General features: G+C 39.0%; 1 protein-coding gene across 8 annotated transcripts in view; it reads left to right on the forward strand.

The window, feature by feature from the left end:
- The first annotated feature begins 833 nt into the window (after positions 1-833).
- VRK2 (VRK serine/threonine kinase 2) overlaps positions 834-20,382 on the forward strand; it is a 108,342-nt gene continuing 88,793 nt past the window's right edge. For 2 of the 8 annotated variants that reach the window (XM_019970194.2, XM_070798697.1), the window contains exons 1-2: positions 835-1,034; positions 3,192-3,332. In XM_019970194.2, coding sequence (XP_019825753.2) covers positions 3,197-3,332 — 136 coding nt within the window. In that variant the 5' untranslated portion in view covers positions 835-1,034; positions 3,192-3,196. Of the gene's footprint in view, positions 1,035-1,247; positions 1,405-1,459; positions 1,833-3,170; positions 3,333-20,382 lie in introns of those variants that run through there. The other 6 variants (XM_070798696.1, XM_070798693.1, XM_019970193.2 and 3 more) reach the window with 6 other exon arrangements.

The raw sequence follows: 20,382 nt of genomic DNA on the forward strand, positions 1-20,382 counted from the left end.
AGTACTCTTGCATGGAGAATCTCATGGAGGAAGGAGCCTGGTAGGCTACAGTCCATGGGCTCGCAAAGAGTCGGGCACGACTGAGCGACTTCACTTCACTTCACTATAGCCAGTTAACAAAGTTGTGGTAGTTTCAGGTGAACACCGAAAGGACTCAGCAATACATACACAGGTATCCATGCTCAATGTTACAATGCTCTGTGCCAGCCGGGATTGGGGGCGGGGCGGGGGTTGGGGGGTAGGTAGAATGGTTGCATTCTATTGCAAGAGTTTTTAATAAAGTCTTCCTTATCATTTTAAGAAATGCCAGAATAATTTTTTTAATTTAACAAATTTTATTAACCTAAACCCGACTCTAGTACTCTTGCCTGGAAAATCCCATGGACGGAGGAGACTGGTGGGCTGCAGTCCATGGGGTCGCCAAGAGTCGGACACGACAGAGCGACTTCATTTTCACTTTTCACTTTCATCCATTGGAGAAGGTAGTGGCAACCCACTCCAGTGTTCTTGCCTGGAGAATCCCAGGGACCGGGGAGCCTGGTGGGCTGCCGTCCATGGGGTCACACAGAGTCGGACACGACTGAAGCGACTTAGCAGCAGCAGGAGGCTTATTTCCACTTCACAGACAAAAAAAATTAGAAAACGTTTTTGAAGTTTTAAAGTAATTACGGTTGCCCCCAGGCCTGGGCTCGGGCTAGGCTCCGCGGAACCCCGGGCCGGCGTCTCCGCCCTGGGTGAGCGATGCGAACCCAGGCACAGAAAGTTAGTTTGGCCCCTACCGAGGGCCCCGCCGACTCCGGGCCCGCCTCCCCGCGGGATTGGAGGCCTGCCGCCCCGCCCGGCCTCGCGTGGCCCAAGGGAGGCGCCGGGCAGGCCGAGAGGCTGGCAAGCCTCCCCTCGTCCCCGGGTCCCGAGAGTCGCGGCGAGACCCCGCACTTCCGCGTCCCGCTTGCCCCGCCCGTGCGGCGTTCTAGGCCGGGAAGGAGCTGCCGTCGGAGTGAGACGCCGGGCCGGGAGGGTTCTCTGCTTACGCGGTGGGTTCTGACTTTTTAAAAACTCAGCGCGAAATCCTGGCGCCCCTTCCCCACGCGTTTGCCCAGAACGCGGGGCGGGGAAGTTAGGCGGGAAAAGGGATTGGGTTTCTTTTTCCACCGGCCTAGAGGGGCTAGAGTGAGAGTCCGGACGCCGGCGGGCTTCCGGTGGTTCGGGCCGGCCCTGGGCGTGACAGGAAGTGGGGAGTCGGGTGGGTAGGAAGCCAAAGGGGGTGTCTTGGACGGCCGAGGGGTCAGGCGGGCGGTGGGCCGCGCTGACCCGCCCTTGGCCCCGCCGTCACGATCCTTCTCCGAGGCCGCCCCACGCCTCGGGTTCAGGCCTTTGGGTACCGGTTTGTCTTAGGAAACTCAGGTTAAGCACTTTTCATCCTAGCGGGGAGGGCCCTGAAACAGCAGGGACTAGCTTGTCTGGGACTTGCCTTGAGAGGAGGTTGGCGCTTCCTCCTGTGCGTTGAACCCTGGATCCATGCCGCGGGTGTTCATTGTATAGACACCTTTCAGGCCTCAAGTTATGGTGCCACGGACTTGCCCCAAACGGTTTTTATCTTTTTCATACTGATGGAGAATGTATGCCCTGCTGAAAAGTTGTTATCTGAAGACTTAAGGTTTTAAATCAGCAAATAAGTGTTGGAGAATGAAATGGCAACCCATCCAGTATTCTTGCCTGGAGAATCCCATGGACAGAGGAGCCTGGTGGGCTACAGTCCACGGGGTCGCAAAGAGTCGGACACGGCTGAGCGACTTCACTTCACTTCACCAGTATTTAAAGTCAAGATATTGGTCAGTATATATAAAGTGAAAATGTCAGTCAGTTGTGTGACTCTGCAACCCCATGGTCTGTAGCCCACAAGGCCACCCTGTCCATGGGGCAAGAATATTGGAGTGGGTTTCCATTCCCTTCTCCAGGGGATCTGCCTGACCCTGGGATCCAGCCCAGGTCTCCTGCATTGGAGGCAGATTCTTTATTGTCTGAGTCCCCAGAGAAGCCCCCAGTATAAAGTACTGGTCAGAACTTTTCCTTCTTTTGGGCACTGTTCATATGAATTCCCAGCTTCTTTTATGTTCGAGTTAGGAGGACAAGTGAATATTGCTGTACCCAGGTGTTGCTGCTGAGTAAGATAGGGCATTGGGTTAATATAAGTGAAGCAGGGAAAGCCTACTGGAAGGAACAGAAACTTCATTCAGAAGATGGATAGATTATACAACGAAGACTACTTTCATTTCGAAGGCACTCACCGGGTTTAAAAAAAATTCTTTGAAACTATTTGGAGGATTGTGGTTACCTTCACACTTGGTTCCAGGCTTACATGCTGTGTGTGTGTTTTGTTTTCCCTAAGAAATTTTCTAGTCCTACTCAAAAATCTCTAGTTTTCACTAACCTATGTACAATTACAGTTAATTGGTTAAAGTTGTGTGGCTATCACTATGGCGTTTCTACACTGTTTTTGGTAGTGCTGCATAAATTTCTAAGGCAGGGCAGTTTTCACTTCGGTGATAATGGGGAAGGGACAGGGTAGAGAGAAGCAGAAAGAAGTTGAAACAGTAGTGTGGTAGCCTTAAAAGTAACTGCACAATGGCCTAGTGCTCTGCTTAGTTACACATCCATGAAAATCCTGGGCTTATTTAACCAATATTTACTGAGTTGTATCAGTTGCTGGATTTGATAATGACGTACGTTGCCATTGTCCATGTTATCTCAGCCAAGAGCTGTATTTTTTTTTTTTTTTCTAGTGACTGAAGAGCTTTTCATCTTTGACATTTAGCATTCTCAATGAAAGGAGTATTTTCATATATATGAAATTTATTTTCTCTTTGTAGTTTGAAATTAACTCATTTAAGGTGTGTTCTGAATGATTAATAGGTATTTTGACCCCCTAACTGAATTTTGGAAATGTTAAGTGAGGTTCAACACACTTTGTTTTTTTTTTCAGTATCAGTGTCTCTTCGATTTCAATATTGTAATGTTGGTGAATCTCCAGTTTGAATATAATATGTGGGCTTTCCCAACCCCAGTTGACTTCAGAATCCTAATTTCTGGGAACGTGCCCCATAGAAGACATTTTGAGAAACGTATTTAAGTGGAGGTTTCTTTGTTGTTGTTTTTATTTTTAATCACAGCCTCACCCCTTCTGTCAACAGAAGTGATGCCACCAAGAAGAAAAGAGAAATACAAGCTTCCTATTCCACTTCCGGAAGGCACAGTCCTGGATGACATGGAAGGAAAACAGTGGGTGCTGGGCAAGCTGGTTGGCTCTGGAGGATTTGGTTTGATATATTTAGGTAAAGTATAAATCACCAGATACTCTTTATGTATGTGACTGTGACTTCTTAATATTTTGAAAATTGAAATAAAATAGAATTCATAAATGTAAGTTATATGAAGATAGGTAGTGTTTAGTAGAATGTCTATGCTAGGTTCAAGATATTACTGACCCTAGTCTCTTCTTGTCCATGTCTTTCTAAATGACTCTTAGAAAGTCTTTTCAGAGCACAGTTACACAGTCTGCCAGACAAATGGTTAATGTTCTGTTTTGAGAGTGTGTTTTCTTGGAAACATCGGTTTTTATGACTCAAGAGAACACAACTCTATGATTATGAACATTTTCCATTTGTGAATCTTAATCATTAATGTTGAAGTAGTGTAAGGTTTTGGTCATTTCTTCACTAGGTCTCACTAGAGAACTGGGTCTTAATACTCCAAGGCCATCTATTGCGTGGAATGAATTAACTTCTCTCTTGTACATCTAGATTGGTACTAGTTATATGCTATCTTTAGGATAATTAACAGACACTTAAATATAGTTTCTGTGTTTTTTGGTACAAGTAAGGAACCTAAGTTGAGTGTTTTTATACTACATTAAAAAAATTTTAAATCACATTGACTTTAAAAGGATTGTTCAGGGATAACAAAAGTTTTTTATAGATAAAAAACTTTTATCTATAATTTTAAGGATCGAGGGATATCCATTACAAGATGAGATTTAATTAATAAGATGAATATTAGTGATTAAAAAAAAATCCTCTCAAGGAGAAATTCTAAACATATTGACTTATTACATCTGTGTCTGGAGGCGTTTAAGAAGTTGGTAAAAAAGCCTTCTTTGGAAGAATCTTGGGTTCCTTATTAAATATTTTAGAGTACAGGGGAGGAAAGACATTCCTTTTGCTCTCCTAAGTTTAATATCTGGGTTTATGAAATAAACTGATAGAAGGAAGATTAACAGGAGAAAATGTATACAAATATATTAATTTTTTGATGTTATGTGCACAGTAATATTACAGGGGGAAAAATAGTTGAATAAATATCCTAAAGCATGGTAAGATTTGAGAGCTTACATGCCATCTTAATAAGGAACAGTACATGATTTTTAAGAGACATTACTAGGTCTGTAGAAGAGTAGATGGGGGCTGTGATGTGATAGTCTGTAACAAAGTTTGGGAGTGATGTCAATTTCTAATCTCTTCTGTGATGAGTCAGTCTTTCCTGGTTAATGAAGCTCTCCTAGATGTAATTTAAAACAGTTGAGTTGTGGGTTTTTTTTTTTTTTTTTTTGGTGAGAGGGTTGGGTTCTTGTCTTTAGCCAAATAAAGGGAGTTCAGAGAAAGCCTTTCCCTGCATTTGTTATTTTTCAAGTGCCTTCAGTTCAAAATAATCCTTTGGCCAAACAGGCATATTTTACGGTGACCTTTTTGAACTGTGGTGTTGGAGAAGACTCTTGAGAATCCCTTGGACTGCAAGGAGATCCAACCAGTCCATTCTAAAGGAGATCAGTCCTGGATGTTCTTTGGAAGGACTGATGTTAAAGCTGAAACTCCAATACTTGGGCCACCTCATGCGAAGAGTTGACTCATTGGAAAAGACTGATGCTGGGAGGGATTGGGGACAGGAGGAAAAGGGGACGACAGAGGATGAGATGGCTGGACGGCATCACGGACTCGATGGACTTGAGTTTGAGTGAACTCCGGGAGTTGGTGATGGCAGGGAGGCCTGGTGTGCTGCATTCAGTTCACGGGGTCGCAAAGAGTCGGACACGACTTAGCGACTGAACTGATTCTGCCACCCTTCTCATGCAAATGTGTTTCATGGATCTTGAAGGATTAAGCTCCTCTTCTAATGAAGTTGAGTTTGTAGTATTGAATAAATGGGTGAAATACAGTGAATAAGTAACTTCTTATTAATCACCTGAGTGTCTAATCTAGTTGGGAAGATAAGACCAACACAAAAGTATAGTGTGGGTTAGATAAAGAACAACTTCCCTATTTAAAGGGTTTGAACTTGCTTGGAAAATGTTAAGTACTAGATTTAGTGACACAAGCAGCACTGTTTAACAGAAATGTAATGCAAGCCACATATGGAATGTAAAATTGTCTAGGAGCCACATTAAAAAAAGCAGCTGAAATTTATTTAAATAGTATGTATTATTTAATGTGATATATCTAAAGTATAATTCCAACACATTATTAATATTAAAAAAGGGAAATATTTCACTTCTGTAGTTAAGTGGGACTAAACCAGGATATGTCTAGTCCCATTTTAGGGGCCCAGTAACTACCTATAGGTAGTGGCTTCCATGTTGAATGTTGCAGATAAAGACCCTGAGAGGACTTGGAGTCTACAGAGAGTATATTCTTTGAAGAATTAATTGTTGGTTGAAACTCTGAATTGATGAATTCTCTTGTATAGATGAGCGTTAAGATCTCTAGTATATTGTCTTGACTCATGGTCAGAGAAATGGAGTTGAATAAGTTATTTCTGATGTGGCTTGGATGTAGCCTTGGATTGCACAGCTTATCAGTTATTCTAATGTTTGAATTATTTTGAGTAATTTCAAAGAACTACAGAAAAGTATTAATTTAGTCTTATTTCTTTTCTCTTTTTAAATGTAAATACTATATGTGTTAATATGTATTTAAATTTAACAGCATGTTTAATGTGTGTGTATGCATACATATATGTGTATACATGTTACTTGTGTGTTTCCTGTTGTGAAAAAGGAATTTAGGCATGTGGAATTAGGAATTTAGGCTTAGTCATGTGATTTATTTGCCCCTATTGAAATATAGAAAAAACCTTGCTTCTTTCAATCTAAGTGATGCACATATTTTTTACTTAATTTTTCTCAATAATATTTAGTTTGCAACAGTTTTCAAGATTTCATAGTTATGAAGTACCCACTACTAATTTTAGAACCTGGATCCTGGATATATGAGCAAATGTATGTGACTGGCGTAAGATTTTAAAGAAATGTTTAGCTATTTTGAGGAAAAGTTGTGTGTTGCAAATGTTGTTACTGTTCTATCAAAAGTGGCACTCATAAATTATAATCTCAGCTCTTCAGTGAGTTGCTGTCAGCAATAAGTTTGTTAAAATTAGTTTTTACGTATTATTTTCAAGCTGAGGCAATCCATATGAAATTATATCATGTTTTGCATTTTAGCATGGTTCTCATCATTTCCTGTATAGATGAAGTAGCCTGCCAGTTCGGATTTCCCTAATACCTTCGTGTCCAGCTACATTGTTAAGCATTATATTTTCCGGATACACTTTGAGCAGACACTTCATCAGCACTTGTCACCTAAGGCTGAGAAGAGACTAACCGCCCTGACTGACTCATCTGTGCATGTGCAACTGTCCTGTAGTTTTGAGATCAATAGCCAAAGCCTTTCAGTAGTCAGCAAGAAGTAAAGGGGAAGGGGCAGAGATGTTTTGTGTTTACTCTCAACTTGGAGAAATAATGTTCCTGTAGCAGTAACAGAAGTAGTAATAAGAGGGAAAAGAAAGTCTGAACATAAAACAAAGTTCTTCCTTTGCATTTGAAAAGAGAGGAGGGGAAAAGGAAGAAAGGAAACTGTTTCAGGGAATGAGAAAGCTTGCAGTAACCTCAGGATCAAATAAGTGAAAAAAAAAGTTCTAAAACTTCAGGAGACAGAACTAAGATTTTGAATTTTACTTTAGTGCTAGGTATAACACAGAACCAAGCAAACTGGGGAATTTCATAAATTACAGCTTAAGATTTTGACCTGAGCCTTTCGCAAACTGAGTGACTTTCATCTACTCAGGAATCTCTGTTTCTATCCTCTAGGATTGAGGTAGTAATACTTGGAATGATTAAGGTAATATTTTTAAAGAATTCGGAACTTGATAAGCAGTTCACTGGAATTGATTTATTTATTTAGAACGTCTCATTCTCAGTGATGGCTGAACTCGAAATTCGGTGTCTGGTGCTCAGATTAGCATGGTGACTAAGACATGTATGGGAGGGTTTTTCCATTTGTCCTCCCATGGACTGTGATGGGCTTAGCTACTAAATGTGGTAAAACTGAGAAACAGAGAATGTCAGTGGAAGTCTATAACATTTTACTTGCCAAAGTGTATGTTTTTCCCATTTCAATTTACAGTAGTAGCCATGATGACATAGTGAAAAGTTCTCACATAAGCTGTGTCTTATGTTTCAGATATGAAAGGTACTATGTTTCAGAATTAGTCAAAAATCTAGAAAAACAGAACTGTAGCTAATAAACTTTAGCCAAATTCCTTTAAAGTCTTCTTATATGGCTTTCCCAGGTGGCTCAGTAGTAAAGAATCTGCCTACCAATGCAGGAGAGATGGGTTTGACCCCTGGGTTGGGAAGATCCCCTGGAGGAGGAAGTAACAAATGATAGAATGATTATCTGTAGTTTTATTTTTTAGAAGTTGAGCAGAGCCATGACCATTAGCACAGGCTATATGTTTACCAGTTATTTGCCTCAGAGATTGAGACTGAAGTTGGACCACTAAACCCACACAAGCCAGTTTGCTTTTTTTTCCATAATTATAGATGTCACCCTTAACTCCAGCCTGTAATCTTAAACATAACACTCTTAGTCATAAAAACTTGAGACAAATTAACTATAAAATCTGTATATGCTTTATTGACAGTAAATCAAGAGCATTATATTTTATAAATAATGTTATTATAACTAAAATTAATTCTTGAAGCATTAAGATCAATCATTTATTCATGGATAAATGTTTAGATCAAGTGACTGCCATACATTTCTTGGGTAATCCTCTCAAATTAGCTCAATTTTGTTCTTTAAAAATAGAAGAAATCTTTGTGGGGTGGGGCAGAGAGAAAATAGAGTGAGAGTTGTAGATATTGTCAAAGTTTAACTCACTTATCGATGAAGAAATAGACTTCTATCTAAATAGAAAAACATTTTTATGTGTGGTTTTTATTTATTGTATTTTCTTGTTTGGTGGCTCAGTGGTAAAGAATCTGCCTTCCAGTGTGGGAGATGCTGGTTTGATCCCTGGGTCGGGAAGCTCCCCTGGAGAGGGAAATGGCAGCCCAGTCCAGTATTCTTGCCTAGGAAATCCCATGGACAGAGGAGCCTAGCGGGCTACAGTCCATGGGGTCGCAAAGAGTCAGACACGACTTAGTGACTAAACAATAACAACTTTCTAGTCAGCTAGAATGGATTGATTTTTAAGGTATGCTGAGTTATGTTCTGAAGAGCCTAACGATAATGCCAGCAACAAAATAAAGTTACTAAAACATGCATTGCTTCATAATATATTGCTGTGTTAAATGTTATTTTGGCAGTGTGTTATAGAGAACACTTTGAGATAGGCAGTTAATCTGACCTAACACAGTGCAACATTGTGGTCCCACCACAGTGCTGCTGCTGCTAAGTCGCTGCAGTCGTGTCTGACTCTGTGCTACCGCATGGACGGCAGCCCACCGGGCTCCCCCGTCCCTGGGATTCTCCAGGCAAGAGTACTGGAGTGGGTTGCCATTTCCTTCTCCAATGCATGAAAGTGAAAAGTGAAAGTGAAGTCGCTCAGTCGTGTCTGACTCTTAGCGACCCCATGGACTGCAGCCTACCAGGCTCCTCTGCCCATGGAATTTTCTGGGCAAGATTACTGGAGTGGGTTGCCATTGCCTTCTCCCCCCACCACAATAGTTACTAGGAAATTTTGCAGATGATACCCTGGAGGTGAGAAGAAGGAAATAAATATGAAATAAGGATAACTTGTACTAGAAACTGTTGTATATAAGATAAATTAGTTCCCAGCTGAAGGTTTAAGAGGTAATAGTTGGTATAATCCTGAGAAGGCAATGGCACCCCACTCCAGTACTCTTGCCTGGAAAATCCCATGGACAGAGGAGCCTGGTAGGCTGCAGTCCATGGGGTCTTGAAGAGTCGGACACGACTGAGTGACTTCATTTTCACTTTTCACTTTCATGCATTGGAGAAGGAAATGGCAACCCACTCCAGTCTTCTTGCCTGGAGAATCCCAGGGATGGGGGAGCCTAGTAGGCTGCTGTTTATGGGGTCGCACAGAGTCGGACACGACTGAAGCGACTTACCAGCAGCAGCAGCAGCAGTTGGTATAATCTCAACAGATGAAGAGATTGCTTGGGATTTTGTGAATTTAATAAATGTGTTGTACCTTTCATAAGAATTTAAATTTCCTAGAAGTTGTATTTTAATTTTGTATGTGCTGACCATTGGCTGTTAATTTTGAGTTTTAAAAGCACAGTGTTCATTTAATTACCAGCTAAGAAATCTGCTGCTGCTACTGCTGCTAAGTCGCTTCAGTCGTGTCTGACTCTGCGACCTCATGGACTGCCCCCCACCAGGCTCCCCCGTCCCTGGGATTCTCCAGGCAAGAACACTGGAGTGGGTTGCCATTTCCTTCTCCAATACATGAAAGTGAAAAGTGAAAGTGAAGTCGCTCAGTCGTGTCTGACTCTTCAAGACCCCAGGGACTGCAGCCTACCAGGCTCCTCTGTCCATGGGATTTTCTAGGCAAGAGTACTGGAGTGGGGTGCCATTGCCTTCTCCGGCTAAGGAATCTAAATACCTGCAAACGTTTGGATTCTTTGTATAAAAAGGAAGCATTCTCCTAAGGTTCACTTAGTCTTTGCTTGTCTTTTTCATTTTTGTAAGTGTCCGATCTTTTTAACATATTTTATATTATGGGTCTTCATTCTCAGTATTCTACTGTCAAACTCTTTTGCTTTAAGGGAAGATTTACAAACTGCTCTGTTCTTCAATAATTTATGCATTATGTCTCTTCCACTGCACCTGTTACTATCTTACAATGGTTTCAGTGGTCAAGGTTTTTAAATTTGAAGCCTATCGCTATAGGGAAGTTTCTTCTTCATGAAATAAGTTCACCTGTATTGTCACACACACACACACACACACAAAACTCTCAACTTTCGGGAGCTTCTGGCTTCCTTATGAAATATGAATGGAGTTTAGCTTCTGAAGTGTTTTAGGCTTTTTTCTTTAGGTATGGAAGAAGAGTAAGAAGTAGTCTTCTTTAAGAAACAGGAATATCTATGTTTATAAAATAAATGAGAAGAAAATTAAGAAACTCTAAAGCTCTAAATAGGAGTATTCACTAGAAACTAGCTATTTGGATGATGAAAATTTGTTCACCCTCCTCACTTAACGATGATTCAAAAATGTTCATGGATCCTATACTGCTTACATACTTGGTTTTGCAGTTCGTGCATCTTCAGAATGTTTGTCCCTTGTAACTCCATTACATGAACTGAGTATATTATGCAATTTTCTACATGAAAGGGCATTTTAAGAGGAAGGACATAAAACTCAGCAATTATTTCAAGAAAATTTTTGAAGGTTTCCATTCTTTTAAAAGGGAAAAAGACAGTCGTCCTGACTTCATTTAGTCAGGAAGACTTTGCTTTAACATCTCGAATCAAGTAATACTTGAGGGAAAAGATTCTGTAGAAAGATATCCATTGAAGGCCAGAAACATCTACAGATGCAGTGTGATCCTAGGCAATGAGGCATGTGGCCCTTCATTGGCATTATATGATAACAGGAGGATCTTCTGGCAGAAGAGCTGACTTTTGCTGCGTTCTGCATGCTGCCCCTCCAAGCCCATCTTTGATTGGCACCTATGCCCTATTGAAACTGGCATCACACCTTCTGAATGGGCACAGTGCCAGCCAAGCAGATGGGTATGGGCAAAAGCATGCCAGAAACCCAGTATGTGCATCAAGTTTAAGTATCAGGGGCCCAAACTCCCATCCAGGGATATAAAAACTGCAGTCTGTTGAGAGCTTTTTGTGCTTAAGGTTAAAGGACATGCCATTTCTACTCCAGCTTAGAGGTTGATTAATTTTGAAAGTCAAACAGGAGCTCCTGTGGCAGTGTCAAGCAAAATTCTATCTTTGGTGAATGAGAATTACTACATCATGTAGGGAAGAGAAAAGTATTGTAATGAAGTTTCCAGTGAGAGTTACTCTCCTGCAAGTGCCTCCAGCACTTAAGCAGCATGCATTCAGTGGAGATGAATATTTCTGTTCTCCAGCAGAGCCAGGTGCATTCAAAGCCAGATCTTCAACCTGCTGCAGTAAAGAACCCTAAATTTAGAAAGGGCAGGTAAAGTTTGGAAGAACTCCTTGGTGGCAGCTCTCACCATGAGCCGATGAGGCTTCACAAAAGTGTATAAAGGAGATGAGGGAAAAACTCCAAATTAAAAACCTTCAGATTACTTCAATCTGAAACAGAAAGATCTTTAATAAAGGGAAAAGTTTAGTCCTTTCTCTAAATGCAGAAAATTTTTTGAATTTTATATCAATAAAAAGTTAGTTTACCAAAACGTTAGAACCGACTTAATGCATAAGTAACAAAGCTTCCTATTCTAACATTTATTTCATTGCATGTCTATCATGTATATAAACTTCCCTTCTTGAATAATGGATTTTGCATAAAATTGAGTTCTAAATATCATATTCCTTATGATCGTCTCACACCAGCTACAGAACTGGGCAAAAATGAAAAAAAAAGGGCATCATTTCTTGTGATCACTTTAATTGTATTCTCTAAATGCTCTTAAATTTACAAGAATGCCTATAAGACCAGCTGTGGCCAAGAGAAGCTTTTTGTAATCGCCTTATAGCCATTGCTTTTTCTTTTCCACTGTGTAAACTTTATCTATGGAGCAGATTCCATGAGACCATTGTGAATACTTCAACGTATTCAAAACATATAACTGCCACAAATTAAACTACTAAAACTAAAGCTGGTGCATTGTAACTGCCAAGTAAAGCTGGCACGTCCCTCCGTCAGACTGCGGGAGAGTATGCCATACAGTCCTCAGAAAACACAATTCATCCAGAAGCACTCTTGTCACTTGCTCTGATATTAAACCAGAGAAAGTGACATTAATTAAAGAAGTGACATGAGCCAACAAAAGCAATGAAATTCTAAGCTTTGGCTCGTGCAGACCTTACTCCAACTTGCTCTGCTTAGGTATCATGGCCATGTAAGAGGAGTATGGCTACTTCCCTTCTCCTCCTCCTCTCATCTTTCCATTCGGAAACATCGTTTTCAGGCAACTAAAATTTCATGCCCAGGGTTGCCCTAGCCAGTTGGTACACTGCAGGATTTCCTAAAATAGTCATGTGGTGGCATGTGATGCATTTACTGCAGTTGGTAACTGCATGAGATGAACAACTAGGGACGGAGGCGAGTTGGTCTTACAAAAAGGCAAACAGCAGCCGAATTGAGCAGAGTCCATAGACTGAGTAGACTGAGAGCTAGGGGAGTCTGTTGCTAGGATCACTGGTGGAAACAAATGATGGCTGGTAGGCCTTATGAAAATTCTAACACGCTAACGAGGCAAGCAGGGGAGTAGCCACCACTTTTCTTGCTTGCTCTTTGTTCCTTCCTTGTAATACGTCCTTTCGCAGTGCTTATCTTATTTCCTGTGATTGCCATTTGTAAACTGTTTACCCTCCACCAATACTAGATTATAAACTCCTTGTAGGCCTTCTCTCAGAATGCTTCGACAAGGCCCGATACATAATAGCTTAAAAAATGATTGGTTAAATTAAAACTAGTCTGTTGGGGAAAAATGATTTTCCCAACAGTTGACTTATCTGTGATGAAATTTTGTGCTGTTGGTATTATAACATGTGGCATGTGTGTAAGGTTCTGTGTTTTTAGAGTTAGAGGCCTTATTTTATTTATCTTGGGGAGCTTGAGGGGATATAAGTTTCTGTTCATTCTCTTTCCAAGTATGTTTTTTAAATATAAGAAGCCATGTACTTAATCCATAGATTATAGGATTTACTGAGGGAGTCTACTTTGCTAATGCACAGCACAGAGAGAGTTAAAAAAAATGGACATTAAGATTAAACATTAAGTTTTGTGTTTAGAATGAAACAGTTCTACAGAGTAGCACTTAATTGAAGTAGCCTTAACAGCAAGTATAAACTTTTGTGGAGAAAATAGATGGGGTTTAATGTTAAATGGATTGACTTATAGGCATGTAAATATATTTCAAAAATCTACTTTTCAAAGAATGTAAACACAACTTTAATGGAAAATAAATTGTTGGTATTTCTATTAATCCAAGTGAATGAAAGATTTGATTAAGAGTTTTGTACGTAGTCAGAAGCTTTTGTTATAGTTTCTGGGCATGGGTGTTTTATGTTTGAGATCAGGAATTTTCTGTGTAATTAGTCATGAGGTTTAATGTACATTTTTAATATCAGACAGACAATGGCTTCAAAGAGACAGCAGTGCTGCAAAGGAGCAAGAAAAGAAGGCCAAAGTTGACACACACAGAGGCAAAACAGTGTAGGAAAAATCAACACGTTTTGCAAAATCAATCATTGAAAATGTGTCAGTGTTCAGGAGACTGTCTTTAATTTGCAATCCAAGTGAAAAAGAGTATTTAAATATGAGAGGCAGTATTATTGAGCCCAGCATGCCTGCTACCACTTGTTTGACTAGCTCAGAATAGAACACTGAGAGGCAAGGGCTCAAAGTTAAATGAACATTTATACATTTTAAAATCAAATGAAAGATTCAGAGTATATTCATGAATTAATTTTTTTTCAGAACCCTAAATTTAATCAGCTGGAATTACTTTTAAAGTGCCATTCTATTTAACTTTTGGGAATGATGAATTTGCCTTTTAATAGGAATGCTGTATTTTATCATGAAGATGAAACAAACTGTCTTTTGTTAATTATTCCCCAGAGACACTGGCCATTTTTCTCTCCTATGCTTAGTGTGGAGTAAAGGCAGCTTCCCGCAATTTATATCAAGCAAGAGCAATCGGAAGCTACAACATGTGTGAAAGAGGCTCGTGGAAGGCTTAGCTTAGCATCCATTGTAGCTGTTCTGAAGGCCACCTAATGAAATTCACAGAGGTGGTGTTAACCAAAGCCTCACCGTGGAGGCCGTGAACACAAGACACAGAGCAGTGAAAAGGAATGAAAGCAAGAATCCCTGGTAAAGACTAGCAGATGAGTCATATGTGTCTGGGGCATGCTGCCAGGCATAGTTTCTGAAACCTTTTTTAGGAAATCTTCATCCTCATCCACTACTAATAGAATCTTTTACTCAGTGTGTGCCAAGCTCTGTGTTAAATGCTTCATATGGATTATTTCATTTAATTCTCCCAGCAGCTTGACAAGGCAGTTTTGAGGCCTAGGAATTTTAAGTAATTTGTCTAATTGTCTTCCATCTCCATTTGAACTCGGGTCTCTCTGCTCTCCTGGTTGGTGTCTTTTGTCAAAGAACACTCTGAATTTATTACTAGCCAGAGAAAATAGTGACAAATGACATGCCTGTGACATGCTCATTTCTAAAGTAACTGAAATATTTAATTGATAGTATTGGCAGCTAATTTAAGAAATATGTTAGCGCTGATGCTGATAATAGTGTCATTTTCATTCAGATTGACAACTTGAGGTGTAGAGCATTCGTGATATGTTTTTAATATTTTCACAAAATCTGTGAAAGTACATCTGATATTTATAGTAAATCTAATGTTAAGAACTGGAAAAAATACATATACTAAAAATGTACCTAGAACAAACAATATTTTTATGAAAAAAAACGTGAGAATAATCAATCAGTAGTGTATACAAACTGATGGGAAAGATTAGATTTTTCTGCTTTTTAAAAATAAGTATGTCAAAAAAAAATAAGTATGTCGAGTTTATGGGGATATTATGCATTTGTTTTGAGGGTAATAAGCAACAAGGAGATCAAAAGAAGCCTCTTTAAATCCCTATGACAGACTTTAATAAGCATCATGTGAAAATAGATTTTTTTACAAATATTGAATTGTTTTTGGCATGTCTTTTTTCCATTGGGTAATAATTAAAAGATATACTATTTAGGAAACTAAGTCTTTTAAGAAAATTAAAAAAACCCAAATACTTGGGTAAGTGAAATGTTGATAAAGAATATGTTTCTTTATAGAATTTGTTCATATACCAAAATATTTATAATGTAAGTATAGTTTAAAAAAATTATTCAGTCAACATATTATTATCAGATCAGATCAGATCAGTCGGTCAGTCGTGTCCGACTCTTTGTGACCCCATGAATTGCAGCATACCAGGCCTCCCTGTCCATCACCAACATATTATTATACACCAATATTTATCATGTACCCATAGATGATTCTATGAAAAAACTATGACATTTCATGTACAGGCAAATCTTTATGTTTTTAATGGAGAAGTGATACTTATTAGATATTGTAATGCTAGTTTCATGCTTTGATACTTTTTTCTTGCCAGTATATACATAGCAAGGAAAAGAATGAACGAAGTATAACATTGCATTAGAGGGCATGTTACTGAGCACTTTTGGTGATAGTTATTAATTTCAGTTTCTGGAGAATGTGAAGAAAAATGCTCTTCATTACACTTCATCATGTTTCTATTAAAGGATTATGTGTTACACTTCTGACATAGATTTCCAGTATCAAATGTGAGTACTGTATTACAGTTGAGGATGGAATATTAGTTATATAAACCTTCTGTCTTACAAAGTGTTAGGAGGATGGTAGAAGGAAAAGTAGTAAAACCCACTGAACAATCCCCACACAATACATTTCAAGACAAATGAAAAGAAAGCCATAGAATAGCCAGGACATGGAAGCAACCTAGATGCCATCAGCAGACGAATGGATAAGAAAGCTGTGATACATAAACAATGGAATATTACTCAGCCATTAAAAAAATACATTTGAATCAGTTCTAATAAGGTGAATGAAACTGGAGCCTATTAGACAGAATGAAGTAAGCCAGAAAGAAAAACACCAATTCAGTATACTAACACATATATATGGAATTTAGAAAGATGGTAACTATAACCCTGTATGCGAGACAGCAAAAGAGACACAGTTGTATAGGACAGTCCTTTGGACTCTGTGGGAGAAGGTGAGGGTGGGATGATATGGAAGAATGGCATTGAAACATGTGAATTATCACATGTGAAATGAATTGCCAGTCCAGGTTTGACGCATGATACAGGGTGCTTGGGGCTGGTGCACTGGGATGACCCAGAGGGATGAGATGGGGAGGGAGGTGGTGGGGGGGTGAGTTCAGGATGGGGAACACATGTACACCCATGGCGGATTCATGTCAATGTATGGCAAAACCAATACAATATTGTAAAGTAAAATAAATAAATAAATAAAACTGAAAAAAAAAAGGTTCAAGAAAAAAAAAGAAAGTCAAACAAAGTTGCATATCTAACAGACCATTGTTGTGTGATGAAAAGGGGAAGAAGAAAAGCTGTAAGACTTCCATGAGACTAGAATTTTCATTCTAGTAGAAAACATTTGAGCAAGTACAGATGTTCTGAAATTAACTACTTTAAATTGAATGCATTATGGAATCTATGTTAAAAATAAGAGGTTTTTGGTTGGGGAAGGACCTTTAAATTTCTTCTGACCCTGAGAATCTGTGAAATCCTGAAAGATGGTGAGAGATACTAAAACATGGATAAAGGCTTTAAGGAAAGAATTGACCCAGCTGAACAAAGAGTTAGTTCTGCTATTAATAAGCAAGCAAAATAAATCTAAGCCACAGAAAAATGATGTAAAGAGATCATCAAGAAGAAAAACATAATGGTTCTATTATCTGTTTATTTAGTATGTTTTTGGAGAATAAGAATATTGTATGAAAATGTAAAGACTTGCAAAATAGAGACCATGTGGAATGATATAAGGAAGATTTCCCTTATTTGAAACCTAATTTCATCATGAATATTAGTGTTTCAAAAAGTGAGAGTGGAGCCAAAACTCTTACATAGTAGCTTTTTAAACATAAAATATATAATTTCAGGAAGGGAGTTCAATAACTACTTCAGCCCTTAATTCATAGACTGACAATAGAAAGAGAGCTAAGAGAAATATGGCTATCATTCCAGTATACTATTTGGCCAAACTGAATTCCTCTTAAGAGAGAAGGAAACATTTGAGGATTTAGGAAGTCTGAAATGATTTTATAATAGATTACCACAAAGATAAAGTAGACTTGAAAGTATGTAAGTGAATAAGACTTCCAAGAGATAAATGAATTACAATATTGAGAAAAGATTGATGATACAAAGTAAAAAGTTGAGTGAAAACTGGAGTTATGGACATAATTTTATAATACATTTTGCATTTCTAAAATAGATTCAAGAACTGTGGTTAGGACTTACAGGATTACGAGTTAAACAGAAAAGTTGTTATGTATCAACTCATCAGGCAAGCTCAAAATGTATTTAGTTAATAATAAGGAAAACATCTGAATTAGAGTATATCAGTGTGGAGTGAGAAATAAATGGATTGAAAGATAGTCTATTATAAGATAAAATGTGTAATATATACCACAACCAGTAAATAATTAGTGAAGGGGAGCAGAAAAGAATAACAATAATATAAATTTGCAGAGTGTTGTATTATAACTTGTTATTTGTTGTTCAGTCGTGTCCGACTCTTTGCAGACTCTAGGGACTGCAGCATGCCAGGCTTCCCTGTCGTTTCCCATCTTCCAGAGGTTGCTTACACTCAAGTCCATTGAGTTGGTGATGCTGTCCAACCATCTTGTCCTCATATCATAATTGTATTATAATCAGTTCAGTACAGTTCAGTTCAGTCGCTCAGTTGTATCCGACTCTTTGTGACCCCATGGACTGCAGTACAATTGCCAGTTACCACACTAGACAAAAAACTGTCTGAAATCTATTAAAAAATATCATTGACCAAAACCCCATAACTACTTGCCAAAAGAGAAATACTTGAAAACAATAAAATATTAAGATATTAAAGAATCAAGTTTTTTCATGCACGTGTAAGCAAAGAGTAAGATGAGCATTTCAAAAAATTATCTTATTTTCTACAGTAAAATATCATTACGAGAACTAGACAAGATAAAACCAAGTGAAAATAAAACGATAGAATTTGATACGGCCAGATTGCTAGTGTTGTGTTTTTTTTCCTTAGAGAAAAGAGAGAAAAAAAAAAAAAAGAAAATCTAGCAGATATTCAAGAACATGTTACAAATATAACTAGAGGTATTATAAACAAAGTCAGGAAATGACTAATCAGTCACCTGTTAGGTCTTCATACTGGTCTCTATGGAACCCAAATATACAGGTAAATGGAGTAGGGGCTCTGGTCCCTCCACCCATGTTTCAACCTGAGCATTCTGCATTGTTCTAATCTTTTTATCAGGCTGAAAAGAAACATTTCATTACTAAAAGAGTTTGAAGATAACTGATTATACTCTAATAATTAGTAAGCTCCAAAGTAAAGCTCCCAAAGAAAGGCAGTGCCAAAGAATGCTCAAACTACCGCACAATTGCACTCATCTCACATGCTAGTAAAGTAATGCTCAAATTCTCCAAGCCACGCTTCAGCAATACGTGAACCGTGAACTTCCAGATGTTCAAGCTGGTTTTAGGAAAGGCAGAGGAACCAGAGATCAAATTGCCAACATCTGCTGAATCATCAAAAAAGCAAGAGAGTTCCAGAAAAACATCTATTTCTGCTTTTTATTGACTATGCCAAAGCCTTTGACTGTGTGGATCATAATAAACTGTGGAAAATTCTAAAAGAGATGGGAATAGCAGACCACCTGACCTGCCTCTTAAGAAACCTGTATGCAGATCAGGAAGCGACAGTTAGAACTGGACATGGAACAACAGACTAGTTCCAAATAGGAAAAGGAGTACATCAAGGCTGTATATTGTCACCCTGCTTGTTTAACTTATATGCAGAGTACATCATGAGAAACGCTGGGCTGGAGGAAGCACAAGCTGGAATCAAGATTGCCGGGAGAAATATCAATAACCTCAGATATGCAGATGACACCACCTTATGGCAGAAAGTGAAGAGGAACTAAAAAGCCTCTTGATGAAAGTGAAAGAGGAGAGTGAAGAAGTTGGCTTAAAGTTCAACATTCAGAAAACTAACATCATGGCATCTGGTCCCATCACTTCATGGCAAATAGATGGGGAAACAGTGGAAACAGTGTCAGACTTAATTTTTCTGGGCTCCAATATCACTGCAGATGGTGACTGTAGCCATGAAATTAAAAGACGCTTACTCCTTGGAAGGAAAGTTATGACCAACCTAGACAGCATATTAAAAAGCAGAGTCATTTACTTTGTCAACAAAGGTCTGTCTAGTCAAGGTTATGGTTTTTCCAGTGGTCATGTGTGGGTGTTAGAGTTGGACTATAAAGAAAGCTGAGTGCCGAATAATTGATGCTTTTGAACTTTTGTATTGGAGAAGACTCTCGAGAGTCCTTTGGACTGCAAGGAGATCCAACCAGTCTATCCTAAAGATCAGTCCTGGGTGTTCATTGGTAGGACTGATTTTGAAGCTGAAACTCTAATATTTTGGGCACCTGATGTGAAGAACTGACTCATTTGAAAAGACCCTGATGTTGAGAAAGATTGAGGGCAGGAGGAGAAGGGGACGACAGAGGATGAGATGGTTGGATGGCATCACCAACTCAATGGACATTGGTTTGGTTGGACTCCGGGAGTTGGTTATGGAGAGGGAAGCCTGGCGTGCTGCAGTTCATGGGGTCGCAAAGAGTCAGATATGACTGAGCGACCTGAACTGAACTGAAGTGAAAGTTGAATATGCAATTAACAAGAATTTATATTTGGAAGGGATTTAACAGCATTATCCAGAATAAGATTTTTTCCCTAATCGTATAAGAACTCATTTTGTGTGTGGTGATTTTAGTAAATTAAAAAAAATCAGAATTTGTATATGCCATAGTCTTGGACACAATGGTGAAAATATATACCAGTAAGTCTCAGTGAACTCCGGGAGTTGGTGATGGACAGGGAGGCCTGGCGTGCTGCGATTCATGGGGTCGCTAAGAGTCAGACACGACTGAGCGACTGATCTGATCTGATCATCTTGCTAGCTTTGTTATTCTCTTATAACCTGCATTCTGTCTCCACAGTTTCTGTGTATTCAAATTGTGTTTATTTGAAGTTCCCTTCCCCCTTGAAGTCTATTTCCTTTTTCACATTTTCTGCC

The sequence above is a fragment of the Bos indicus genome, chromosome 11 (assembly GCF_029378745.1).
Source record: "Bos indicus isolate NIAB-ARS_2022 breed Sahiwal x Tharparkar chromosome 11, NIAB-ARS_B.indTharparkar_mat_pri_1.0, whole genome shotgun sequence".
In the NCBI taxonomy this organism is placed as follows: Eukaryota; Metazoa; Chordata; class Mammalia; order Artiodactyla; family Bovidae; genus Bos; species Bos indicus.